The following is a 27,767-nucleotide window of genomic DNA, read 5'->3' as shown; positions in this document are numbered from 1 at the left end:
CGCTGAGAACCCTCTGTGATAGCAGATATGAATATGCATTTGGAGCATCCATAACTGACATGTAATATATCATGGTCATGTGTTATATTTGGTAGGTACATGTTAGTTATGAAATCCATGAATAATACTGTATATTATATTATATTGACAGTATTTGGGCTTCCAAGTTGTATTTGAGTTATTGTGGCTGCATGAAAATTAAAAGTGTTTTACATACCATAAACAGGATTGGTTTATTATATATAATTAAATGATAAAATGTAAGGCAGTAATAGAACATAATGCATTTTTATTTTGAAATACAAATAAGATTGTTGTTGTCAATGAACGTCAACAGGGAAAGAAAGGCGGAACATTGTTTTCCGGGGTGAGTTTCCGCCCGGACACATCAGTAAGACGGACAAGGAAACATGGCGTTCAGCTTCGGCGGCGGGCCCTCGAGCACCGCGAGTATGTGTTTTTCTTATTTACGTTACATAAAGAGAAAAGTGTGGTATGATAAATTAAGAGGAATAATTTGCACAGCGGTTTTTAGAAGGGAAAATGTGATCTAGAGGAATAGCCGTAGGCTGTGTGTAGTAAGCTAGCTAGCTAGCTAGCATCGTTAGCATGAGCTAAAGTAAAGTATCATAATGTCAGCTAAGCTAACGGTTTTACAATTATTACTCAGTAACCAGGTGATGCACAGTTTAGAGTTAAATATTCAACAGTTGGTGATAAGTTCGTATTTCTAACTGGTGTAAAAGAGTGAAATTAGTCACAAGTGGATGAGGTACTGAGCAGATTTCTGTGAAGATACTCAGTCATCCAGGTACAGAGTACTCTGTGGTTGGTAGAAGAGAGCAACTGGACTTGCTTGAAAAGTCTTGAAGATGTTTCGCCTCTCGTCCGAAAGGCTTCCTCAGGTCTGTCTGTCTAATAGGGAGTATCAGGTATTTATCCTCTCATGGATCATCATAGAATCAGAATGCTGATGGCTGCATTGTAGGTGGCTGATAGATGTCATACAATGCAGCCATCAGCATTCTGATTCTATGATGATCCATGAGAGGATAAATACTGGATACTCCCTATTAGACAGACAGAACTGAGGAAGCCTTTCGGACGAGAGGCGAAACGTCTTCGACTTTTCAAGCAAGTCCAGTTGCTCTCTTCTACCAACCACAGATTACTGAGCAGATTTGATAGCAGCGCGTGAGCATAAAGGGTCACAACCTGCGGCTAGTGTAAAGTGGAGGGAAGAGAGGGGCTCTGAACTCATAACCTGCGGCTAGTGTAAAGTGGAGGGAAGAGAGGGGCTCTGAACTCATAACCTGCGGCTAGTGTAAAGTGGAGGGAAGAGAGGGGCTCTGAGCTCGTGACCTGCGGCTAGTGTAAAGTGGAGGGAAGAGAGGGGCTCTGAACTCGTAACCTGCGGCTAGTGTAAAGTGGAGGGAAGAGAGGGGCTCTGAACTCGTAACCTGCGGTTAGTGTAAAGTGGAGGGAAGAGAGGGGCTCTGAACTCATAACCTGCGGCTAGTGTAAAGTGGAGGGAAGAGAGGGGCTCTGAACTCGTAACCTGCGGCTAGTGTAAAGTGGAGGGAAGAGAGGGGCTCTGAACTCGTAACCTGCGGCTAGTGTAAAGTGGAGGGAAGAGAGGGGCTCTGAACTCGTAACCTGCGGTTAGTGTAAAGTGGAGGGAAGAGAGGGGCTCTGAACTCGTAACCTGCAGCTAGTGTAAAGTGGAGAGACGAGAGGGGCTCTGAACTCATAACCTGCAGCTAGTGTAAAGTGGTGGGAAGAGAGGGGCTCTGAACTCGTAACCTGCGGCTAGTGTAAAGTGGAGGGAAGAGAGGGGCTCTGAACTCGTAACCTGCAGCTAGTGTAAAGTGGAGGGAAGAGAGGGGCTCTGAACTCATAACCTGCGGCTAGTGTAAAGTGGAGGGAAGAGAGGGGCTCTGAACTCGTAACCTGCGGTTAGTGTAAAGTGGAGGGAAGAGAGGGGCTCTGAACTCGTAACCTGCGGCTAGTGTAAAGTGGAGGGAAGAGAGGGGCTCTGAACTCGTAACCTGCGGCTAGTGTAAAGTGGAGGGAAGAGAGGGGCTCTGAACTCGTAACCTGCGGCTAGTGTAAAGTGGAGGGAAGAGAGGGGCTCTGAACTCGTAACCTGCGGCTAGTGTAAAGTGGAGGGAAGAGAGGGGCTCTGAACTCGTAACCTGCGGCTAGTGTAAAGTGGAGGGAAGAGAGGGGCTCTGAACTCATAACCTGCGGCTAGTGTAAAGTGGAGGGAAGAGAGGGGCTCTGAACTCATAACCTGCGGCTAGTGTAAAGTGGAGGGAAGAGAGGGGCTCTGAGCTCGTGACCTGCGGCTAGTGTAAAGTGGAGGGAAGAGAGGGGCTCTGAACTCGTAACCTGCGGCTAGTGTAAAGTGGAGGGAAGAGAGGGGCTCTGAACTCGTAACCTGCGGTTAGTGTAAAGTGGAGGGAAGAGAGGGGCTCTGAACTCATAACCTGCGGCTAGTGTAAAGTGGAGGGAAGAGAGGGGCTCTGAACTCGTAACCTGCGGCTAGTGTAAAGTGGAGGGAAGAGAGGGGCTCTGAACTCGTAACCTGCGGCTAGTGTAAAGTGGAGGGAAGAGAGGGGCTCTGAACTCGTAACCTGCGGTTAGTGTAAAGTGGAGGGAAGAGAGGGGCTCTGAACTCGTAACCTGCAGCTAGTGTAAAGTGGAGAGACGAGAGGGGCTCTGAACTCATAACCTGCAGCTAGTGTAAAGTGGTGGGAAGAGAGGGGCTCTGAACTCGTAACCTGCGGCTAGTGTAAAGTGGAGGGAAGAGAGGGGCTCTGAACTCGTAACCTGCAGCTAGTGTAAAGTGGAGGGAAGAGAGGGGCTCTGAACTCATAACCTGCGGCTAGTGTAAAGTGGAGGGAAGAGAGGGGCTCTGAACTCGTAACCTGCGGTTAGTGTAAAGTGGAGGGAAGAGAGGGGCTCTGAACTCGTAACCTGCGGCTAGTGTAAAGTGGAGGGAAGAGAGGGGCTCTGAACTCGTAACCTGCGGCTAGTGTAAAGTGGAGGGAAGAGAGGGGCTCTGAACTCGTAACCTGCGGCTAGTGTAAAGTGGAGGGAAGAGAGGGGCTCTGAACTCGTAACCTGCGGCTAGTGTAAAGTGGAGGGAAGAGAGGGGCTCTGAACTCGTAACCTGCGGTTAGTGTAAAGTGGAGGGAAGAGAGGGGCTCTGAACTCGTAACCTGCGGCTAGTGTAAAGTGGAGAGACGAGAGGGGCTCTGAACTCATAACCTGCAGCTAGTGTAAAGTGGTGGGAAGAGAGGGGCTCTGAACTCGTAACCTGCGGCTAGTGTAAAGTGGAGGGAAGAGAGGGGCTCTGAACTCGTAACCTGCAGCTAGTGTAAAGTGGAGGGAAGAGAGGGGCTCTGAACTCGTAACCTGCGGCTAGTGTAAAGTGGAGGGAAGAGAGGGGCTCTGAACTCATAAACAGCAGCTGTGAGCTGAGCTGGAGAGCCGTATGAAGGGCAGGACAGCTGCTAACATCTGTTCAGAACATCACTGATATGACACTAAACTCTGAAGGAAGGAAAGAAAGAAAGAAAGGAAAGACAATGTGGAAGGAAGGGATTTAACTAAGGAAGAGAGGGCCAAAGAAAGAGAAGATGGTGTGTAAGAAATGAAGGACAGACAGATAATGAAAGAAGGAAAGACCTATGTAGAAAGTTGTTCTTCCTTTCATGGGTCCTTCCTTTCTTACATGCTGTCTTCCCTTTCTTTCACTGGCCCTCTCTTCCTTAGTTTATTCTTTTTGTCTGTACTCTTTCCTTCAATTTCTTTCCTTATCACAGTCTTTCTTTCTTTGTATAAGAAATGAAGGACAGACAGTAAAATAATGAAGGAAGGAAAGACCTAAGAAAGAAAGTCTTTCTTTCATGGGTCTTTCCTTCCTTATCTTCCTTCCTGTCTTACACGCTATCTTCTGTTTCTTTCTATCCTTCCTTTTTCCTTTAATTTCTTTCTTCCCTTATCTATCTTTTCGTCCTGTCTTCCCTTTCTTTCACTAGCCCTCTCTTCCTTGGTTTATTCCTTTTCTGTGCTGTCGTTCCTTTCATTTCTTTCTTTCCTTATCACACTGGCTGCCCTTCTTTTCTTACACAATCCTTCTTTCTTTGTGTAAGAAATGAAGGACAGACAGTAAGAGAAGGAAGGAAGGAAAGACCTAAGAAAGAAGGAAAAAGTCTTTTTCTTTCTTCCTTCCTTGGGTCTTTCCTTCCTTCTCTTCCTGTCCTTTCTTTCTTTTTTCTTTCTTTGTGTAAGAATTGAACGACAGACAGTAAGAGAAGGAAGGGAAGGAATTACAGGAATGGCTATGAAAAGGAAGGAAAGAAAGAAGAGTTTTTATAAGAAATGAACAGACAGACAGAAGGATAATGGAGTAGGAGAGGAAAGAAGGAAATTAAGGGAAAGACTGACAAAGGAAGGAAAGAAAGAAAAGAGAGCAAGTTAAATAAGGGCTTCAGTTGCAGTTTAAAAGGGATTTAGATTCTTTTTAGGGTGTTTTCACACTTGGTCCCTTTCAGCCATCTAACCGAACTCAGTTCGATGACTCAGCATTTTTTGTGCATATGTGAACACTCCAACCGTACCCAGACCCCTTTAAAGCGAACCGAACTGAGACCACCTCAAGAGGTGGTCTCAGTACGGTTCGCTAAAAATCAACGGTACGGTTCGCTTAATCTGCGCATTGTGAACAAAAAGCGCACCGGGTTCACTTCGCCTTTTTCACTGTAGTTTAACCTTCTTCGTTTGCCATAGTTGGTCACGTGACCGTAGCAGGGAAACTCAACTTCCTTTTGGAACTTACCACAGCCGCTTTACAGTTCTCTGAACTTACTGACTGATGAGTTGGCCACAATAAAATATATATATATATATATATATATATATATATATATATATATATATATATATATAATATATATATATTTTTTTTTCCTTAATCCGCACTATTTTGATCAAAGAATACAGCAGGGCAAGCATGGCAGCAGACATTTTGATTCAAGAGAAAATTACCCAGAATTCCATGCACTGGGGGTCTGAGGGCTCTAGAGGACCTGGTGTGAACAGAAAGAGGACTGAGGCCCCATCAAAGCTTAACTGGACCAGAAAGAGAACCCAGTCCTCTTTGTAATAAATTCACAGTGTGAACACAAAAATAACTCCGTTCTTTTTCTGTTGGTCCACTAAAAGAGGACTGAGTCTGGTTCCTTTAAAGGGGACCAGGTGTGAAAACACCCTTATTTATTTATTCATTTCCTCCCAGACTAAGGTGATTATTTATCTGGAGTTGTTGTGTTTGAGTCCGATTCTGTTCCTCAGTCAGCGTCTGTCTGAGGGAACTGAATGATAATCATGGTTCTTGTGGTTCTGGTTTCTCTAAATGTTCTCCTGGAGTTGTTCTTATTTGTGCATTTATCAAACTTTACACAGACTCGAACACACACACACACACACACACACAACTTCATGCACATATATTACAAAAAGAAAATGAGGATATAAAATAAGTCTTGTGTACGTATTTTACCCTGAAATGAACCACGGTGTTGCATGAATGTGTGTGAGTGAGAGAGAGAGAGAGAGAGAGAGAGATCGGCATGGTAAATGCATTTCCAAAGATCCGTCGTCTTCATCCTCCTCACGTCTGTCTCTGATGTCTTGTTTGTTGTCGATAAAGGCTCGTCTGGGTTTTCATTCGGTTCATTCGGTGCCAAAACGACAGCATCCACAGCTTTTGGCTTTGGTACCAGTACCACCACTACCGCCTCATCTGGATTTGGTAGTAAGTTCATCTGTCCATGCAGACGGGTCCGATTAACCGCTGTATGGAGATGCTCATGATCCCTCATTCTCATAAAGCTGCTGTTTCCCCAAACTGTGCCTGCTTCTGTCTCATTTATTTAGATTTCTAGAAGTCTTTATTCGTACAAACATCAGAAATTAATCATTGTTGTTGTTTTAGGTCTCTCTGCCCCAGCTTTTGGGGCGGCCACGACGACAACGGCTTCCACAGGGTTCGGGTTCGGGTCCACAACCACAGGTTGTTTGTTGTTTTTTGTTTGTTTTGTTTTATTTTCTCTGTCTCATACTTTAACATAGAAACAAAGATCAGAGAAAAAAAATCAGAATTATAATAATTCTGTCTGACAAGGTCAGACAGGAAGAAGTGTAAACTCCTTCTGTTCTGAAGATGCTCAACATCTTAAGGTTACAGCTGGACCTCTTCAAAGCGCTGATGCTGGAGACTCCGCCCCTAAATGATGGATGGATAGATAGATAAAGCTTCTTACAGAAAACTTCACCATATCAACAAGCTGTTGAATAACTGTTTTTGCTCTGATAAAATGAATTAATTTGTGTGATGATTATTTCTGTAGCTCTGATTTCTCACGCTTTAAGCAGTTAGCCCCTCCCCCTGTTCTTCCTTCTCCTCCCACACACGCACGCACACGTATCTTTCCTCAACATGATTTTTATATATATATATATATATATATATATATATATATATATACATACATACATACACAGTGCTGTGCAAAAGTCTTAGCCCCCCCCCTTTTTTCCCCATACAAACTTTGTTATAGATTTATATTTTATGATTTCTACATTGAGTCGAAAGTTACAAAACATTTTAGAATTCCAAACGTTTGTATATTTTTCCAGCACAAAATTAAATGCTGCAGGAAAAAAATGTTTGTAAATATCTGAGCAGCGTATTCCATAAGAGAGCACTTTTCAGATGAAAAAAGAAAACATAACGGAGGCTACTGGCAAAAGTTTTGGTGTAAAATAAAGAAGCGAATGTGACAAAGTGTCCGGAAGAACTGGGGCTGGTTCTGCAAGACGCTCAGTAAAACCTACAGCTCATTTCCGCATAAAACTGCATTCACTGGACCTGAGACTGCTATTTTTATTTATTTAATTTATTTTTTTTTAAAGCAAAGGGTCATCTCACACCAAATATTGATTTTCATTTATTACGGCTTACTGATTACTGTTTTATAGTAGTTTTTTTTATGGCGAAACATTTTCATTATTTTTAATCCGTTTTTGGTCTACTACAGCATTTCTTTACATGTACCTAAGACTTTTGCACAGGACTGTGTGTCTGTAGTGTTCCACATTCTATCAGCTCTCTTAACGCTCTTCTCTAACACTGCTGTTTCTCTCTCTCTCTTTTTGTCCCTCTGTGTTTCTCCTCATGGCTTTCCGTGCGGTCAGGATTTGGGGGTTTGGGGACTGCGAGCACCACCGCTGGGGGTTTTAGTTTCGGGGGGTACGGGTTGAACACTAACCCAGCGGCAGTTAGCTTTAACATGGGGGGCTTTGGGGCTCCTCCCACCACCGCCACGGTTTTTAATTTTGGGAATAACCTCGGCGGTGCAGGTAGACTTTCTCTCTCTCTCTCTCCCCCCCCTCTCTCTTTCCAGAACCATAAGTCTTATTTTTATCATCATTATCATCATCATTATCATCAGTGTGCAAGTGTACCAGTGTGTTTGCTTGCATGCACTAAAAATGCAACCAATCCAAAACAGCCTCTTTGTATCATCGGTGGAAATGTATTTGCAGGGAGTGCAGTATTTTTTTAAATTTGCACTTTTCTGGTCTTTATAAGGTTTAAAGGGTGGGGCGATATGACAAAAAATATCATTGCGATACTTGAAGGTATTTCTATGATACACAATATGTATCAGTGTATAGGTTTGCTAACAAACTGTCAGGAAAAAAGCATTTAAAAATTTTTTGAAAAAAACCTTTTATGCTTATAAAAGAGTGATGAAATGTATTCATTATTTTTTTTCCCCCAGTGTTTAAAAGTTTCCGTAGCACCAAATCAGCAGAGTTTGTAATTGTCATCAAAATACTTACGATATCGTAGTAAAATGTATCGTGACATAAAAGATCACGATGCAGATTTTCTCATTTTATTGCCCGGCCTTGGCTGAGTTGACTGCGACTTCTTTTATTTAATATCTAAAAATAAACGTATAATGAAAAAGAAAAGCATTCTGTGCAAATATTATTAGAGATCTCGGTATGCGTAATTTTATGAGAAATGTGAATTGTGAAAATGTATCGCGGTATTGATATGTGATCATATCGCCCAGCTCGAATAAAGATCACGTGCACATGGTAGTGTTAAAGCTTCCTGCTTTGTCATAACATTCATCAGCATTCGTAATGCATCTTAGAAAATGTCTTTTTATTTATTTATTTTTCCTGGTCCCACCTCGGCTCTCATCTCCATCGTGGCCTTTTTGATGATTTGGTCGCTTTGGCTGATCGTCTCGTTTTGTTCAGGTGCGTTCGGAGGGTTTGGTACCACCACCACCTCGGCTTCTGCAGGCCCCACCTTCAGCTTCTCCAACCCCGCCAACACAGGTGATGACTCGTTGTGTTTTGCTGTGCACTGCTGCTTGGCCACCTCTAGATGGCACTGTGTATTTAAAACTTCTTGTACTGTATGCTGTTATGTTGTCTTGGTGCCAGGTGGTGGTCTGTTCGGAAACACCCAGAACAAAGGCTTCGGGTTTTCATCTGGTCTGGGAACAGGGACCGGGACGGGGTTCGGGTCTGGGTTAGGAGGCGGAGGCCTCGGATTCGGGGGTTTCAATCTTCAGTCTACGCAGCCGCAGCAAGGTAAGAATCGCGAGCGAGTATGTGAACATCAGTACAGAGGAGACAGTAATTAGTCTTCAAGATTTTTTTTCCTTAATTTTTAAAAACGCCTTTTTTAAAGACGTTTAAACTACAGCGCTGCTGACTTCTCGATTCCGATTGGTCAGAACTTGGGTGTTTGATTAATTTCTTGGTGCCGCTGCAAATTGCAGATTTATATAGTAATGTGTAATCATGTTAACGTATTGATATCTAACACTGAATATGTATAATTGTTAATAGGAGCTTTATTTAATATTTTATGGAAGGAGTCTCCAGTTTCAGTGCTTTTGTAACTGAAGTTTAATTGAATTAAATTAGTGAATGGTTTGTGTTTTATATTAAATGTCATTTCAGAGAAAGTGGTGTTCATCAGAATGGTGCATTTTATCTTAAAGGTGCAATAGATGTTTTATTTTAATTAATAAAAGTTCTTCACTTAACTTTTTTTTTTTTAATGGAATAAATCATGTCCTTAAAAAATCTCAGTCATTTGAGGAAACCTGTTGTGGACGAGAATGCTTGCTTGTTTGTCTTTGAATGCACTTCCTGTTCATTTTATTTTATAGAAATTCTCCTGGGGGCGGAGCTTCATGAACATGCACAGGAATAATTCAAATGTTGAACCCACTTTAAACTTTCTTAAATATAGATGCAATCTTGGAAAACCAGCAACAAAACAAACACTAATTATCTAATGCACCTTTTAAATATACTTTATAATAACCTGAGAGAAAATATTTGAGGAATAGTATAAACATTTTTAACACACTAAGCTATATATTATTTTGTGTGTGTGTTGTTTGTGCTGTAGGAGGTCTGTTTGGTCAGCAGGCCCAAGCCCAAGCGCAGCCTAATCAGCTCATCAACACGGCCAGCGCTCTGTCCGCACCCACGCTGCTCAACGACGAGCGCGACGCCATCCTGGCCAAATGGAACCAGCTGCAGGCCTTCTGGGGCACGGGCAAGGGCTACTTCAACCACAACATCCCACCGGTGGACTTCACCCAGGAGAACCCTTTCTGCCGATTCAAGGTGAGGCACGACTCCGGAGGTAAAAATAAAAAAGGTCAGTCTCATGCTAGAAATTTGGCCAAGTAGTGAATATTTAAACGGCACTTTAAGCTACTCAGTAGTACGCAAATTAATCAAAATTAGCTTAACCTTAAATAGCTACAGCAGTAACATGCAGGAGTAATATTAAAACAAGACAGAGAGCATTTTAAAAATGAATTGCAATAAAATTGAGAAGCTGTCGTCTAATGGTTAGAGAAGCTGCTTTGGGACCAAAAGGTCGCTGGTTCGATTCCCTGGACCAGCACGAATGGCTGAAGTGCCCTTGAGTAAGGCGTCTAACCCCCAACTACTCCCCAGTTTAACTGCTCTGAGTGTGCTGTATGTTACTCTGGATAAAAGTGTCTGCTAAATGCCTGTAATGAGAAGGAAAAAGAGTTTAATCCGTCTTCATCACTTATTTATTTATATATATATATGTATATGTATATGTGTGTGTGTGTATATATATATATATATATATATATATATATATATATATATATATATATGTGTATATATATGTGTATATATATATATATATATATGTATGTTATTTACCAGCTTAAGGTCGGTCCGTATTGTGAAATACCGTGACTGAGGTCTTGAAAGTACTGGCGGAGGTCAGTATTCAAGGCCGAGGTCACAGTATTTCACCATATGGACTGACCTTAAGCTGGTAAATAATATATTTATTTTTTTCTTTACCAAATTCTAACAGAAAACGAGAGCGCCTGAAAGGGAAAACCGAGCCGGGCCGCCATTTTGAATCCTCATTCACGGCTGTAATGCAAATGGCTTCCTCCTCGGTATACAAGTGCACTTCCATGGCAGGAAAAACACTACATTTTGCCGCCTATGTAGTCCCCTATTTATACAAAATTGAGTCATTCAGGATTCAGCCATGTTTTTGCTCGGCGTTAGCAACAGTTAGAGGTTTTTAGCTTTCTCCTGAAATGTTTTCTTTTATTTCTTCTTCCTCAGGGTAGTAAAACTCGCTTTCGCTGTGAACACTGTCATTATCGCTATCCATGCTGTAAAATTAATGCTATTCTCCTGAGAAATGCTGGCAAAAATTTATAAGATTTTTGATAATCTTATAAATAAATCTTATAAAAAAAAAAAAAGATAAATGTTGACACAAAAATTCTACTATGTTTGTTGTTGTGAACAAGCGAGTCGCCAGAGGTCCGTAACCGGGGTCCGTAACGCTCGCCAACCAATCAGAGTGCAGTATTTGATGGAAACTGCACCGTGAAAAAAAAAAAAAGACTTATTATAACTACAATACTTTTTAGGATACTCTTATTTATTTATTTATTTATATAGAAAGTGTACAAAAATAATTTCAGTTTTAAAAAAAAGATTCATACGTAATGTATCAGCCATTAATTTGTGTCCAACTCAAGCTGACTTCTTTGTGGCTTTCCAAACACGTATTGCCAGCAATGGAGTTGCAGTCTGCTCTCTGGTGGACATACTATGCAATGACAACTTTAATCATCAGGGTTCATTTCCATCTCAGTGCTTCTTTTTTAATTGTTTATTTATCAGCTGTTATACATGAAGATACTGATTTTATCAGTAGCTAGCTTATGTCAGTCCGTAATTTATCGGTCGGGTTGTACTGAGGATATACGTAGCATCTCAGAAAATTGTATCGTAAAATAATTTATGACATCGGTATTACTAACTCCTTATTAACTGGGTGCGAGGTCTTTATGGGAAAATATCAGACCGAGGTCCATACAAAAAGACTGAGGTCTGATCTTTTCTTGTAAATATCGAGCAAGCGAGGTTAATAAGGAGTTTATTATATAGCTAAGATTAAAATACACTACCGTTCAAAAGTTTGGGGTCACTTTGAAATGTCCTTATTTTTGAAAGAAAAGCACTGTTCTTTTCAACGAAGATCACTTTAAACTAATCAGAAATCCACTCTATACATTGCTAATGTGGTAAATGACTCTTCTAGCTGCAAATGTGTGGTTTTTGGTGCAATATCTCCATAGGTGTATAGAGGCCCATTTCCAGCAACTCTCACTCCAGTGTTCTAATGGTACAATGTGTTTGCTCATTGCCTCAGAAGGCTAATGGAGGATTAGAAAACCCTTGTACAATCATGTTAGCACAGCTGAAAACAGTTGAGCTCTTTAGAGAAGCTATAAAACTGACCTTCCTTTGAGCAGATTGAGTTTCTGGAGCATCACATTTGTGGGGTCGATTAAACAGGGATGAGAGTTTTCAGCTTTTCGGCGGATTTCCGCTTTTTCTGAGCAAAAATCGATATTATGCCAAATCTGTTGAGATTTTTTTTTTTTTTCATTGAGGGGGGTTGGGGTATGTTCCTTTGTGATACTCAAGCGTACGACGATGTTACATGTTTACATTTTCGCCATCTTTAGTCTCGCTAAGTCTCGCGGTAGAATACGTGTTCTCTACAATGTAATTGGCCAAAACATTGCTGGCGAGAGCATGATAGCCAATCATAACAGTTCTTACAAGAGTGTGAGAGAGAACAAAAGCCAGTTCTTACAAAAGTACCCGCATCGTTCTATTTTATCGAAACTTGCACATGTTCATCGTCGCTGCGCTTCAAAAATACGTTTCTCTTTCGTATCGGCTTTTTTACTCAAAATGCCGAATACAATTGACAAGCGAGACGAAGCGAAGGTACGTGAAATCGATGCTGGTATAAAAAACAGAGAGGACTGACAAACTCTTGTCTTTGGCCAAAAGGCTGAAGAAGTCGTCGAAATGATTAAATGAAAATGAGAAGCGACTGTGAACTATAAATAGTTGTATAAAGTGTACATAGACATTATCCCATAAACTTAGCATTCGTTTGATTTAATACACTGAACATGTATATGATGGTCAGTAAATCTGAATTAATGCTGACAGTTTTGAAAACTTGAATATTTCAAAAGACTTTTTGAAATCATATGCAACTAATGAGGACATAGGGTGACCGACCTTTTCTCCCTAAGAAATTTTATTTAATATATGAACATTTTGATAATTAATAAAACTTACGTTTAATATGAATTTAGTTTGTCATTTTTGTTGATCATAACATACCCTTGAATGTAGAATGTGATTTTATTTTGAATTCAAACAATACTCCTATTGATTTGAAACATTTTCATGTAAATATATAAAAAAGACAAGAGATTTTTTTATCTACTACAGCTCAGATTGCAGGAAAAGTGGTTTGTAAGGCCTTATTTTTCAAAATTTTCCCGGGGGGGTATCCCTCCCAGACCCCCGGCTTCGGGCACCATCTTGTTATCTGCTTTTTTGGTGACCACCCACTCTCATCCCTGATTAAATGCTCAAAATGGCCAGAAAAATATGTCTTGACTATATTTTCTATTCATTTTACAACTTATGGTGGTAAATAAAAGTATGACTTTTCATGGAAAACACAAAATTGTCTGGGTGACCCCAAACTTTTGAACGGTAGTGTAGATGGTCATTCTTCACCAGCACTATTTTCATTGTCGACAGAGCTGTAGTCTTCTTCATGGCTTGCTTGTTTGTTTCCCTGTGCAGCCTCTTCGGGGGAGTAAAATTCGCTTTTTGAATGCTCTTCGTTGCTCATTTATTGAATAACTCAGTGACTCTTGTTTATCTTTCAGCCATTTTTGACTCGGTTTTGATTTCCAATTAATCTTTTTCTTTTTTTGCTGCAACATTGAAAGCTGGTGCCTTGGAAAGAAAGTGTAATCGTCTACAGGCATTACGGGAAAATACCGCCTGCCAAGGAACCAATCAGAGCACATGATTTTACCGGAAGTAGCTTGTGCCATATAATAAATCGTCATACTGCCCAGCCCTGGGGAAAAAAGGATTCTTCTATTTCGAGTTGCTTAAAATCAGAGATGCACTTTAGTCTCGTGATTTTATGAATACACGAATTTGAGACCGCCTCTTCCTCTGTTTAAACCAGTATTTTGTTGTGCTCATTTGCATATCAGGACTTGATTGGCTGGTTTTATGATGTAATAACACTCAGCTCGTGCGTGTTTAATACAAACACTCGAAAGGTTTTCTGTTTCTCTCACATTTCTTCTCTTTCGCTCACTCATGTTGTTTCCGTGTGTGTGTGTTTTAGGCAGTGGGGTTCAGCTGCATCCCCAGCAGTAAGGATGAGGACGGCCTGGTGGCTCTGGTCCTTAATAAGAAGGAGGTGGACGTTCGCGGTCAGCAGCAGCAGCTGGTCGAGTCCCTGCACAAACTTCTGGGTGGAAACCAGACGCTCACCGTGAACGTGGAGGGAGTTAAAGCTCTGCCTGATGACCAGTTAGTGTCCACCGCACTTCACTCTCAGCTCCACCATCTCCACCATGACCCGGTGTCATGTTCAATCATCACGCTCGCTCACTCCTGTCCTAGAAGGAGAACATGAAAGACCTGGAAGTCCAAGAGCTGATTGGTCTGAAAGTGTTGATTGATTAATGTTCTGTTGATTCGACAGCAGCTCTGACTGTAGCGCAGCCGCCACTATTAGTGTGCTCGTTCTCATACGTTATCGTTTCTATAGCAACACAGGGACTCGTACGTTCCACAGACACTCAGGTTAATAGTAAACAGATTAAAAATATATATGACGTTTGCTATAAGGGGACGTTAATGCAAAGAGTTGTTTAACAACATCATGTTAATGTTTTAAAAAAAAAAAGATAATCTTTGTAATATCGGTGCGATATAAGAGGAATAAAACACTTCAGGGTGGCAGCAGTAGCTCCATGTCGTCCCAGAACCACACATCTGTTAGAGTTTTAAAGTGCTGATGACACGTTTTTGACATCTTTGGCGATGTTTTATAACATAAAAAGTAATTCCCGATGATCCATATATTAATTCACGAAGGCGCCTATTTTACAAGTTATGATAAAAAAACGCAGCTATTTGGGCAAATTTGACGGGGCTGCAGCACCCAGGAGACGAAAGAAGAGGAGGAGCTATATGACGTCAGCGAAAGAACCTTCCTCCTAACTTACCAGTTTGTTGTTGATGCGACAGGTGTTCAGTTTGTCATTATTAGTATTATTATTATACATGTATATATATTAGTTATTATGCCTTCGCGTTGTGTTGCCGGCTTTTGCTCCAAAACCTACAAGGATGAGGTAAGTTTATTCAAGTTGCCCAGAGATCCCGAGCTGCATGTGAAGTGGGTGAAGCAAGTCAGGCGCACTCGTGACAAGTGGGAGCCCTCACCAACATCCGTCCTGTGCTCTGAACACTTCGATTTGGATTGTTTTGACACCCTTCCCAGCTTAAAAGAATCTCTTGGGTGTTCAGTTCATCACAAACGTGTGTTACTACCATCAGCAGTGCCTACACAGTGTTGCCAGATTGGGAGGTTTCCCGCCCAGTTGAGCGGTTTCAAGTGCATTTTGGTGGGTTTTGAACATATTTTGGGCTGGAAAACGTCAGCAGTATCTGTTGCCAGATACTGCTGACGTTTTCCAGCCCAAAATATGTTCAAAACCCACCAAAATGGACTTGAAACCTCCCAACTGGGCGGGATTCCTCCCAATCTGGCAACACTGCCAGTATTCCGGAGGGGGTCTATTAGTAGCTATGCCGGATCCAAAGACAGTCCTCCTGTCAGAACATGTGTTGTGAAACGACATAAGATAAAGGTACGTAGAGCTATAGATTCTACATGATAATCATAAATGTAACCATAAAGTGGGCATGATATCAGTCATGTATTTGCTTGTGAAAGCTTGCGGCTTTCATGTAACTGCCGCCTAGCAACGAGAGGCAAAGGGTAAAGAGGGTAGGCTATCATAGATTCTATTCGGAAGAGATCAACACAATTCTAGACTCCCAGAAGAGGAAGAGCTAGCACTAGAGAGTTCACCGGCGTTTTCATGCGCCATTTCCATTGAGTAGAACCAGAGTAGAACAGCCAGTGAACCGCAGCGTGTTCTCCTGCTGACGTCACAACATGGCCGCGAGCCACGGACCCAGTTTTCTTCCGCTGTGCAATTAAAAGTTGGATATTTGCATAACAACAGCTTCTTTTCACGTAATTATAACAGAAATCTAACATGTTTGCCATGTTGTATAGTTTATTTAAGAAATTGCATAGAGTCATGTTCGTGTCATCAGCACTTTAAGCCAAGAGGAAACCATACAATCAATTTTAAAAAATAATGACAATGAGAATGTTAATCAGCGATTGCGTGTGCAGGACAGAGGTGATTATCTACGTGGTGGAGCGCTCACCTAACGGCACGTCGAAGCGAGTTCCAGCCTCCAATCTGTTTAACTACGTGGAGCAGGCCAACGTTAAGAGCCAGCTGCAGCAGCTCGGCGTGATGATGAGCCTCAGTCGGACAGCTCTTTCTCCTGCGCAGCTCAAACAGCTGCTGCAGAACCCTCCCGCAGGTACTTCCTTCCACATCTGTATAACCTGGCTTTAAGCTCATCTCAAGGATTTTAATTTAACGTTTTGATTCAATCCAGGAGTCGATCCGATCATATGGGAGCAGGCTAAGGTGGACAATCCCGACCCTGAGAAGTAGGTTTCTCATCCATATTGTTTCATAAATTGCAAAAGTAACGAGTTGAGAGAATGAGACATGGTGCCTGGATATTTCTCCTTGCATGGCTGAGTTTTTAATAACAGTTTAAATGTATAGTTCATAAATGACTATTTCTTCTTTTAGAACTTCAGAGTCCTGATATTTTCAGTGCTTTGATCATTTTTTCATATATTGAGGTCGAGACCTTTATAATTATGATGTTACTCGTTTATCACTGAAGGGGAGGAGGAGGAGGATGGTAGTAAGAACATTATCAGAATTTAATAATAATTTGTCCTATAGAGATGGCAGAATATCTGTGATAATGGAGATTCTAAAGTATAAACAGTATTTAACAATCATGTCTCTATTTGTAAACGTTTCTAGTTCCAAAAAAATCTTACATAGTTTGTTCAAATTGCCACAAGATCAGATCAAGGGGTGTAGAGTTTTTGTTTGTTTGTTTGTTTTTTTAATTCTCTGGTATCTGATCTTTATGACGGCGTATTATGTGAAGGTCACGCGTAGCCGGTTGCTCCTTGAGAACCATAGCTGGGGCTAATGTGGCCATTCCGGCAGATTTTGGAGGTGATCCGTTGCATAAATTTGGGCGGAGTAAATATGCAAATAAAGCCATGGTAGCTGCAACGGTAGTAACAGGAAATGCTGGTCAACCAATGACAGCGGTGTGTAGATTTTCACGGCTACAGTACGGCATAGCCATGGCAATATGAAATAAGCCACGCCCCCTAGGCAAACTTATCACTTTCTGTGGAATGTTTTGAGCTCAGTGGTTGCGATAGAATGCTACAGCAACCCCTGGTAGCCCACGTAAGCCTCACATATGCCTCAAGGATGGTCACGGATGCCTTCACGGTTGTGACGGATGAGTTCCAGCGTTTAACCCACGGCAATTTTAAATACGACGAAACTTTCCCAGGATGGAAGCCACACCCTCCTGGTTGTTAAGGTAGGCCCCCCGGCTCTCGCATATTTTTGACGGAAGGGCCCAGAATGCATGCTGATTGACTCCCGGAAAGCCCAGAATCACCTACCGGTGTCTGAATTGATTCCAGCTATGTGAGACCGAGGCTTTAGGGCCAGCGTGTGTGTGTGGGGGGGATTAATTAAAATTACGGAGATGGGGGAGGGAGTAGTATTCCAAGGAATTGGTCGTAAATTTGCATTAAAAAAACCCCTCATTCTCTGAAATCAAGATTATAAGTTTATGAGGGGGAAAAATCCTTGGGAAAATAGTGGGTTTTGTTTTTTTGTTTTTATGTAAAGTACGTCAAGGAATCGCATTGCTTCACTTTGCAAGATCCGATCCACATCACACAACAGGCACCTCGACCGAGCCGAGCATTTATAGGAAATGCAGTCTTTCCTCATCAATCACATAATATAAAAGAATAAAGCACTAAAAGATTTTCAATTACATTTCCCAGAATGCACTGCAGCTGGGAAGCATGTGACTGACTCAGAATATTCGAGTTTTTCTCATAAATTTTACAGCTTTCGTCTTGGGGAGTTTCTGTGGGTAAAGTTCTCAGAATATTAACAGAGAAATCCTCCCCCAGTGCAGTTTTTAAACACTTTCTAAAGGTGGTGTGTGGTTTTTTTTTTTTGTTTTTTTTAATATATATAAAGTTTTCCCTTCTCAATTGGTGACTTTAATCTCTGAGACTATCTGAGTTTTTTTTTTTTTTTTTTTTCTCAAATTTACAAATTATAATTTTGGAAATTCCAGTCATGGAGGTTTTTTTTTTTTTTTTTTTTCTTGGAATATTACCCCTTCCCCAAGCTATGTAATTTATTCGTTATTATTATTATTATTATATTTTTTTTAATCTACAAAATCGTCGGCCTACCGTTTTCCTCCCTGATATCCTGATCCTTGATTTCGGATCAGCGTTTTCTCTAATTTGTCCGTTTTCCCAGACTGATCCCGGTGCCCATGGTTGGTTTTAAGGAGCTGCTGCGCAGGTTGAAGATTCAAGAACAGATGACTAAACAGCACCAGACCAGAGTAGATGTGAGTCACGCTCTCCGACATTCACACGCCGGTTTGCTGTGTACAGTAGTAAAGATCACTGTATGGATGGATATATTAATCCAGTACTGCTTATATAAATATTTATTGGAAAGTTCTAGTTTTACAGTAAGTGTTTCAGTAAAGATGATCTCCGTGAGTGTCATCCTTCAGTTAGATCCCTAATGAGAGGAAGCAGACTGCAGTATCTATGCGATTAAATGCTGATGCGGCGGGAAGACTCGGGTATAACCCGAACGCCATGGCGACTCACGGCTGTTATATTTGTGCAGATAATTGCCACAGATATCAGTGAGCTTCAGAAGAACCAGGCCACCACTGTGGCTAAGATTGCTCAGTACAAGAGGAAGCTGATGGACCTGTCACACCGAGTTCTGCAGGTACACGGTTTAAAATGAAATAGTCCTGATAGGAGGAACAAGAGTACACCTGGCAGCCAATTAGAAACGAGCATTTTCAATATCCATGGTATAAACGGAGTAAAGGATTTAAAGGAATGGAATGTGTGTAATCTAGAGTAATACTGTGTGTGTGTTTTTTGCATGTAGGTGCTGATAAGACAGGAAATTCAGAGGAAGAGTGGCTACGCTATCCAGGTGGATGAAGAGCACCTCAGGGTGCAGCTGGACACCATTCAGTCTGAGCTTAACGCCCCGACGCAGTTTAAGGTGAGTGTGAGTGGTCACGCGCGTGAGAAGACGTACCTCGAGTTGTTAAATACAACAACAACGCTGACGCTGTTGAATTGGGAGGGGTTCGTGTGAAACCCAGTTTGCGGTTTGGTCCCTGCAGGGCCGGCTGAACGAGCTGATGTCGCAGATCCGGATGCAGAATCACTACGGTGCAGTGCGAGCCGAGGAACGGTACATCGTCGACACGGACCTGCTCCGAGAGATCAAGCAGGTGGGCGGGGCAGTGTGTCTGTGGCATTTATTAGAAACATTTATGCTGCACCTTTGGGCTCTTTTAATTAGCTACAGGAATCATTTTGTTAATAAGTCGCTTCTCACAAAGACGGGAGAGACCGACCGAGAGAGAGAGAGAGACACGCCGACAGAGAGAGAGAGAGAGAGAGTGTGTGTGAGAGAGAGAGAGTAAGAGACACTGACTGAGAGACGCTGACCGAGACTGAGAGAGTGTGTGTGTGACCGAGTGTGTGTGTGAGAGAGACTGAGTGTGTGTGTGAGTGAGAGAGAGACACTGACAGAGACCGAGAGAGACAGTGACCGAGAGATGCCGACCGAGAGAGAGAGCGTGCGCGCGGGAGAGAGAGCGACACTGGCCGAGCGGGAGAGAGAGCGACACTGGCCGAGCAGGGGCGAGCGCGACACTGGCCGAGCGGGAGAGGGCGTGACACTGGCGGAGCGGGCGCGACACTGGCCGAGCGGGAGCGGGCGCGACACTGGCCGAGCGGGAGAGAAATTTGTAAGTGGAAGGGCTTCACAAAGATAGAAAAACATGTCTGTGAAGGACACACACACACAGGGGAAACGGAGTGTGAGGGAGAAAGAAGGGGAGAGAGAGAAGGGAATTTGGATCAGAGATGTAATATAAATATTATGACAATTATAATAAAATAAATCACGACAGAAAAATATTGTAGGGAACCATCGTGTGTTTTGAACCGTGTGGTTTTTTTTTTGTTTGTTTGTGTTTTTTTAAAACTCCGTGTGTGTTTCTTGTCCACAGCATCTGAAGCAGGAGCAGGAGGGTCTGAGTCACCTGATCAGTGTAATCAAGGACGACATGGAGGACATCAAGATCATCGAGCAGGGACTGCATGATAGTGTACATGTGAGGGCTGGAAAACTCAGCTGACGTGGACACACACACACACACACTCCCTCTCTCACACTCTCTCTCTGTACACTCACGGTCTCTTACTGACTTACATAAACATGCGTGTACACACACACACACACACACACACCATCCATCCCTAACCAGCATCATCACATGTGACTAGTTAATTGTGCACAACACACACACACACACACACACACACACACACACACACACACACACACACGTGTGCACCTCTCCATGAACCAGTGTTTCTCTTCGCTGCTTGGATTCTTCAACATTTGCTGAGTTGTAACAACTGTAACAGTGCATGAGGACACATGGACACTCAAAGAAAGACAATGAACTGTTTTACTTTGTTGTGAGAGAGAAAGAGAGAGAGAGCTATTATTTTTAGTCAGTCTGTGTAAATATGGCTCTTTATAGTTTTTCTAAAGCACACAAGAATCTGTCGATGTCTGAAATAATTAATTTTGACAAAAATATAGCAATATCCGGGCGGCACGGTGGTGTAGTGGTTAGCGCTGTCGCCTCACAGCAAGAAGGTCCTGGGTTCGAGCCCCGTGGCCGGCGAGGGCCTTTCTGTGCGGAGTTTGCATGTTCTCCCCGTGTCCGCGTGGGTTTCCTCCGGGTGCTCCGGTTTCCCCCACAGTCCAAAGACATGCAGGTTAGGTTAACTGGTGACTCTAAATTGACCGTAGGTGTGAATGTGAGTGTGAATGGTTGTCTGTGTCTATGTGTCAGCCCTGTGATGACCTGGCGACTTGTCCAGGGTGTACCCCGCCTTTCGCCCGTAGTCAGCTGGGATAGGCTTCAGCTTGCCTGTGACCCTGTAGAAGGATAAAGCGGCTAGAGATAATGAGATGAGATATAGCAATATCCCTGATGTAGTTTAGGATTCTTTCATTATTCAGTTGATTTCATTTCAATTTTTAAATAAATAAATAAACCAGATGTGATGAGAGTGATTGATTGATGAATAGTAATCAGGAACTTTTTTTTGTTGTTAAATTACAGTTATGGGTCTCATGGGATTTAGAGATGTGAAATATTTTCCTAAACCCATCCTGGGATGTGGTGTTGAAACATCTGCTATCTTTGGTGAGATTTTACTCCTAGAATTGCCGCCTTCCATCCAGAGGTTTATGTAAATAGTGTTAAAATCCATTCTATATTGAAAAGCCACCTGCAGGTCCAAGCACATTCCCTTCATTCCAAGATTGGATCTCATTCCTCTGCTATATTAAGCTGCCAGGTCTGGCTGAAGCTCCCACAGATGGCATCTTGGCATGAAGTTTGCTTTTTTTTTTAAGCTCTTTCTCTGAAACAAACAAAAAAAAAATTTGTTTCTTTTTCTCAAACGTGCAGGAGTTCACGTCCAGGAGCCTGAGGGACAGATTTGGTGTTGACAGCGTTTAGGACACCTGCGGTGGTACCGTGTGCAAATCCGTGTTGGCTGATGTGACCCAGTTCACCCTTGGTTTGTCTTCACATCCGTCCTTGAGTGGCAGGTGGAAAAAGGGAAAATATTATTCATGTTATCGGTGGCAGATTCTGGTTTTTCATGTGCCGCCAAGGTAGCTGGGAGCTGTGCTCAGAGCTGTGAACATCTGCACCAAAGCTGTTATTTATTTATAAAAGTAAATTTTCACACCAAGGCACGATCCAGCATACCTGAAGACTCGAAACGTTCATTGTCAAGGAATGGTTCCAAGCCCGTGTTGATAATATAGTATTAATAACGGATCCTGAGTCAAAATTTAAACCAAAGGCTACAAAAATCACCTGGTATCTTTATAACAGACAAACACGCCACTCGTATTTTCCATCCGGGACATGGAGAACCAAAACCGGGACATAAATCTCTGTCACACGTGAGGAAATCGATGAGTGAGTTGTTGTGATAAATTTGGGGACTTTTTCTTTGTGAATGTGTCGATATAATAAAAAGAAAATCACACGTTGGCTTGAAGATATGAAGTTTATCTTCTCGTGTTGAAAAACTCGCATTTTTCATATGAAACACATCACAGATCTGAATGGCACATTTAAATAATATTGTCTGGCTTTTTTTTTCGTGGTCTATCAGATATATTCCATTCAGCGAGCACGATACTGAACGAGTCGAAGACGAGGAGCTGAATGGAATATATCTGATAGACCACGAAATAAAGCCATTATTATTATACATTCCTTTTGGGTGTTCAGTGTGTCTTTCAAAATTCTCTCAAAATCTTCCGTCTTTCCTGGTCGCTCATTCGCTAGCACGGAAGTTTTATGTCTCCGATGTGTTGTCTTGACAACTATGCAATATCGTAAACCATATTCAACACTCATTCTCCATTGGGTAGAGTGACGTAATGCACGTAGGATAAGCGATATGCTAACAGTATTGCATGCTGTCAAACCAAATGAATGAAACCCGCTAGAAGGGAATAGAACACGTGTTTTTATTCCATCGAAAGTGTTTCACAATATTTCACTCCGATGACGTCACTCCCAGTGTTTTCCCTCTGACTTGTCAAACTGGCGAGCTAGTTCAAAATTAAAATTCTTTTCATTAACTTGTGTATTTTGGGTTTTTTTTGTGTGTGTCCGTATAATATAAAGAACATTACAAGGTGGCACGAAGATACAGTGGGGCAAAAAAGTATTTAGTCAGTCACCAATTGTGCAAGTTCTCCCACTTAAAAAGATGAGAGTTCTGTAATTTTCATCATAGGTACACTTCAACTATGAGAGACAGAATGAGAAAAAAAAAATCCAGAAAATCACATTGTCTGATTTTTAAAGAATTAATTTGCAAATTATGGTGGAAAATAAGTATTTGGTCAATAACAAAAGTTCATCTCAGTACTTTGTTATATACCCTTTGTTGGCAATGACAGAGGTCAAACGTTTTCTGTAAGTCTTCACAAGGTTTTCACACACTGTTGCTGGTATTTTGGCCCATTCCTCCATGCAGATCTCCTCTAGAGCAGTGATGTTTTGGGGCTGTCGCTGGGCAACACGGACTTTCAACTCCCTCCAACGATTTTCTATGGGGTTGAGATCTGGAGACTGGCTAGGCCACTCCAGGACCTTGAAATGCTTCTTACGAAGCCACTCCTTCGTTGCCCGGGCGGTGTGTTTGGGATCATTGTCATGCTGAAAGACCCAGCCACGTTTCATCTTCAGTGCCCTTGCTGATGGAAGGAGGTTTTCACTCAAAATCTCACGATACATGGCCCCATTCATTCTTTCCTTTACACGGATCAGTCGTCCTGGTCCCTTTGCAGAAAAACAGCCCCAAAGCATGATGTTTCCACCCCCATGCTTCACAGTAGGTATGGTGTTCTTTGGATGCAACTCAGCATTCTTTCTCCTCCAAACACAAGAAGTTGAGTTTTTACCAAAAAGTTCTATTTTGGTTTCATCTGACCATATGACATTCTCCCAATCCTCTTCTGGATCATCCAAATGCTCTCTAGCAAACTTCAGACCGGCCTGGACATGGACTGGCTTAAGCAGGGGGACACGTCTGGCACTGCAGGATTTGAGTCCCTGGCGGCGTAGTGCGTTACTGATGGTAGCCTTTGTTACTTTGGTCCCAGCTCTCTGCAGGTCATTCACTAGGTCCCCCCGTGTGGTTCTGGGATTTTTGCTCACCGTTCTTGTGATCATTTTGACCCCACGGGGTGAGATCTTGCGTGGAGCCCCAGATCGAGGGAGATTATCAGTGGTCTTGTATGTCTTCCATTTTCTAATAATTGCTCCCACAGTTGATTTCTTCACACCAAGCTGCTTACCTATTGCAGATTCAGTCTTCCCAGCCTGGTGCAGGTCTACAATTTTGTTTCTGGTGTCCTTTGACAGCTCTTTGGTCTTGGCCATAGTGGAGTTTGGAGTGTGACTGTTTGAGGTTGTGGACAGGTGTCTTTTATACTGATAACGAGTTCAAACAGGTGCCATTAATACAGGTAACGAGTGGAGGACAGAGGAGCCTCTTAAAGAAGTTGTTACAGGTCTGTGAGAGCCAGAAATCTTGCTTGTTTGTAGGTGACCAAATACTTATTTTACTGAGGAATTTACCAATTAATTCATTAAAAATCCTACAATGTGATTTCCTGGATTCTTTCCCCCCATTCTGTCTCTCATAGTTGAAGTGTACCTATGATGAAAATTACAGGCCTCTCTCATCTTTTTAAGTGGGAGAACTTGCACAATTGATGACTGACTAAATACTTTTTTGCCCCACTGTATGAAGTTAATTTTCTCAGGTTGAAAATATTTTCACTTGTGAGTATCTACTGTACCTTCACCACTCGAAGATAGACTTCATATCTTCGTACCACCGTGTAATATCCTCGATGTACTGTATTAATCTTGATGCATGTTAATATTAACCAAAACATGTAAAATACTAATACCATTAATACCATGAAGCAGCCATCTTTAGGCATTTCTTAAAACAAATCAATGATTTAAATAATTTTAATACTGTCACAGCTCTGATATTTAACGTTTCCCATTTTCTCTGCGGTCCACAACACAACAGGTCCGACATCTCACCCCAGACCCGTCTATAATCCAGATGAGTTTTCGGTCATTAATATCTGTTAAATCTTTCATTTTAAGGCCCAGTGTTACGCTATTTGACTGCAAGTTGACTAGTTAGCGTGTCCGCCTGTCGACTGGGAGATCATGGTCCAAAGAACTAACCCCCTACTGTAACCCTAGCTATGTGACAGATGAGAGGCAGAGGAATATAGAAACGGAGATCAGCGCTGCCCGATATGCTATAAGGGCCTGGTTAGCACAGGAAGGACTTTGAATGGACCCCAAGATGCTCGCTTGCGTGTCTTACACCCATCCAGAGGATTAAATTCAGCGTCCGCTAAACAGCACGCGGCTCTGTCGTGTCATGCGCAGTGACGTTTGCTCTTTTGCAGTTTCTCTTAAAACCTTCTGCCGCTGGCGTGATTGTTGTCATGATCCGGGTCTCAAATCAAAAACTCTGTGCACTTTCAGAAAGATTTTAACTAATCTAGAAGATTCTATCGTACACATAATTGACAGCATGTATAAACCCTTACAAGGTGAAAACGTGAATTTAATTGCATTTAATCTAAATCGTAAAGGAACCTTTAAAGCGAGACGGCCTTTCAATTTCATAAAATCGGTGAAATTTAGTTCCGTCTGAAATGTGGTGATTGTGATATGTTTATTTCTGTAATATCTCACAAAATATCAGGTCATTCTGTGGCTGGGAAGTTATTTAATTTGAGGGGATTAAAGCAAATAATGTGCATGAAATCACTCGCTTGGCGCAGTCAAGCAGACAGAGGAAGTCCGTGTGCGCATGCGCAGGTTTCCCTTTGAGCGTGCACTGACAGTTCCATCATTCTGTCGCTAAACGAACAGCTGATCACACCGAGGTGCTCGCTGAGCGCCCATATTTATTAGTTTGGTCCTGCGTTTCCTTTCCTTCGTATATAACATAACGTCTTTTCTTCTCGCTTTCTTTCCGTTACTGTAGTTGGTCTTTCACGTTTCATTCGCACACTCACGTCCTCCATTTTTCTCTCCTGTTTCAAATTTGTATCCCACAATGCCTTGTGCGAACGGGGAAAGCCCACCATGTGATGCGTGACGTAGTATCTTGTATTGGGTCATGGTGAAGCAGGAAAAAGTAGCGCAGAATTTTGGGCCACGTGGAGATAAATTCATTAATTGTTCTATTTAAAAAAAAAATGAATAAAATTGGAAGTCTGTGATTCGAATTCAGTAGCTTCCGGTCACTAAACAAAAATAATTGGGTGTTGGGAAAATTCTTTTTATGACCTACACTTGAAAAATCTGAAAGGCGGTCTAGCTTTAAGTGATATATTAATAAATGTGCTTTTCAACAGCGTTTCATTATCTTTCAGAAGTCATGGATGGAAATTCATTTAGTTTTACGAGAAGAATTCTTAAAGTGATAAGTAAATACACAGAAATTTAGCATTTCGTAAACTTTTAGGATACTTTAAGAACATTTTAAAGCTGTTAATTTGTCTCGTGCCTTGCCTTGACTGGACAGGATTAGCGTCTCGTCACGTAGTAATAATATTTCTACACGTCGTTAACATTTATGGAAGGAGTCTCCAGTGTTAGTGTCTGTCAGAAATCAAGCTGTAACTTTTTTTTTTTAAAGAACTCACTCGCTGTGGTTATAAGATTAATAAAATACTTCAGGACTGCCTGTTATTGGAAAATAATCAACTTTGACCTCATAACTGTAACAACAACCAGCTATAGAAGGGGTTCTTTGTTGTTTTTTATGATAGTGGTACTAATTTGCTGATGATGTTCAACTCTTGTGCTTCTCTTATAATTTTATTGATTATTTATTATTTACTTAACAGTGCAGTAAACAAGCTGACTGAGACAGAGGCTTCATTTTTAATGGAATCTTTATAAATAAATATAAACCAAAAACAACAAATTAGATCAGCAATACGGAAAATTACGGCAGGAAATCTAAACTAGACATACAGTTAAAAAGTTACGCTTGATCATTGTCACTTGAAATGTTGCATTTTATCTTTTTTGTTTTTAAAGGGTTGCTTTTGTTTTTTACTGAAAATCCAAAACGGTACTTTTTACAGTGAAGATAAACCGCAATTAAGAACTGATTTATCTTCACTCGAGAAATAATTAAGCAATTATTCTTAAAAATGAAATTTAAAAGCAACAGTTTCACATTTTCCAAAAAGAATCAAATGTCCAAATACAAATAGGTGTGGGGTTTTTTTTGTTTGTTTTTTTTCTTCTGCATTCACAAATTCAGATTCAAACAGCCGTCATCGTTGGATATGGGTTCGCTGCATTGGCTGTATGCTTAAACCTGGACCACGCCTGGTCTATGAGAGGCTTTTAGGCTGTAGAAGGTCAGAGGTCACTGCTCCGACTGTGCTCTCCACCAGCCTGAAGGCCTCCATGAACTCGTTGATGTCGATGCTGCCGTCCTTGTTGAAGTCGATGCTTATGGCCAGGTCTGATATGGCTTCATCACTGATCTCCATCTTCAAGTGGGAGCTCAGCAGCTTCCACGTCTGACGGAACTCCTCCAATGAGATGAGTCCTGTGAGGAGGAACGAGTCCTCCATTACCATAAGAGTCAAGCCATAACGATGGAACATTTTGTGATTTAAAAGTAAATAATTTGGTACATTTATAACCAAAGGCATTCGAAAAATGTATATTGATCCATCATGATTTTTCAGTTTTTATGCTGGTCATGGCGGCCATCTTGGGAAAAATGGTGGTTATTGTGAGAATTGTGATCTTGGAGGAAGCTTCTGACCAATCCTAAAGTTCCAAATTTGATTTCTGCATCATAAAAACTTTATAATTTAAAGATGGATATCTTCCATATCGGACTAGTCGTCTGTACCATTTTTATTGCGATTACCGTTTTTATATCGGTCATGGTGGCCATCTTGAATTTTCAGTGACTTGCGTGTATTATCCTGATGTCAATTCGTAAGAACTATGGTATGGGAACTATGGGAAATAAATTTAACTATGACTTCAATATCATATAAGAGAACTGATCTGAAAACAATCGTCACTGGTGGCCATTT

General features: G+C 41.7%; 2 protein-coding genes across 6 annotated transcripts in view; one reads left to right on the top strand and one right to left on the bottom strand.

Annotated features, from left to right (window-relative positions):
• The first annotated feature begins 374 nt into the window (after positions 1-374).
• Positions 375-20,802, top strand: nup54 (nucleoporin 54). Of its 5 annotated transcripts, none has more exons than XM_060935376.1 (14): positions 375-450; positions 6,005-6,082; positions 7,267-7,431; positions 8,350-8,430; positions 8,539-8,688; positions 9,521-9,741; positions 13,877-14,064; positions 15,971-16,167; positions 16,246-16,300; positions 18,246-18,339; positions 18,630-18,737; positions 18,906-19,025; positions 19,150-19,260; positions 20,047-20,802. In XM_060935376.1, exons 1-14 carry the CDS (start codon positions 411-413, stop codon positions 20,173-20,175), a joined length of 1,737 nt encoding a protein of 578 aa, XP_060791359.1. In that variant the 5' UTR covers positions 375-410; the 3' UTR covers positions 20,176-20,802. The 5 variants fall into 5 exon arrangements, with proteins under 5 accessions (XP_060791359.1, XP_060791356.1, XP_060791358.1 ...); XM_060935377.1 differs by lacking the exon at positions 375-450 and adding an exon at positions 5,006-5,824; XM_060935373.1 differs by lacking the exon at positions 7,267-7,431.
• Positions 20,803-26,749: 5,947 nt separating this feature from the next.
• The window catches only part of LOC132895135 (serine/threonine-protein phosphatase with EF-hands 2-like), a 29,148-nt gene continuing 28,130 nt past the window's right edge, over positions 26,750-27,767 (bottom strand). Inside the window, 1 exon segment of the mRNA XM_060935372.1 lies at positions 26,750-27,265. Coding sequence (XP_060791355.1) covers positions 27,045-27,265 — 221 coding nt within the window. The 3' untranslated portion in view covers positions 26,750-27,044.

This window comes from Neoarius graeffei, chromosome 12 (assembly GCF_027579695.1).
Source record: "Neoarius graeffei isolate fNeoGra1 chromosome 12, fNeoGra1.pri, whole genome shotgun sequence".
In the NCBI taxonomy this organism is placed as follows: Eukaryota; Metazoa; Chordata; class Actinopteri; order Siluriformes; family Ariidae; genus Neoarius; species Neoarius graeffei.
This window is presented reverse-complemented; position numbering and strand designations above follow the sequence as displayed.

Coding starts and splice junctions, on each gene's coding strand:
- nup54 (XM_060935377.1), top strand. CDS start 5,647: ATGCATTTCCAAAGATCCGTCGTCTTCATCCTCCTCACGTCTGTCTCT. Junction 5,825..6,004: donor CGCCTCATCTGGATTTGGTA/GTAAGTTCATCT, acceptor TTGTTGTTTTAG/GTCTCTCTGCCCCAGCTTTT. Junction 14,065..15,970: donor AAAGCTCTGCCTGATGACCA/GTTAGTGTCCAC, acceptor TTGCGTGTGCAG/GACAGAGGTGATTATCTACG.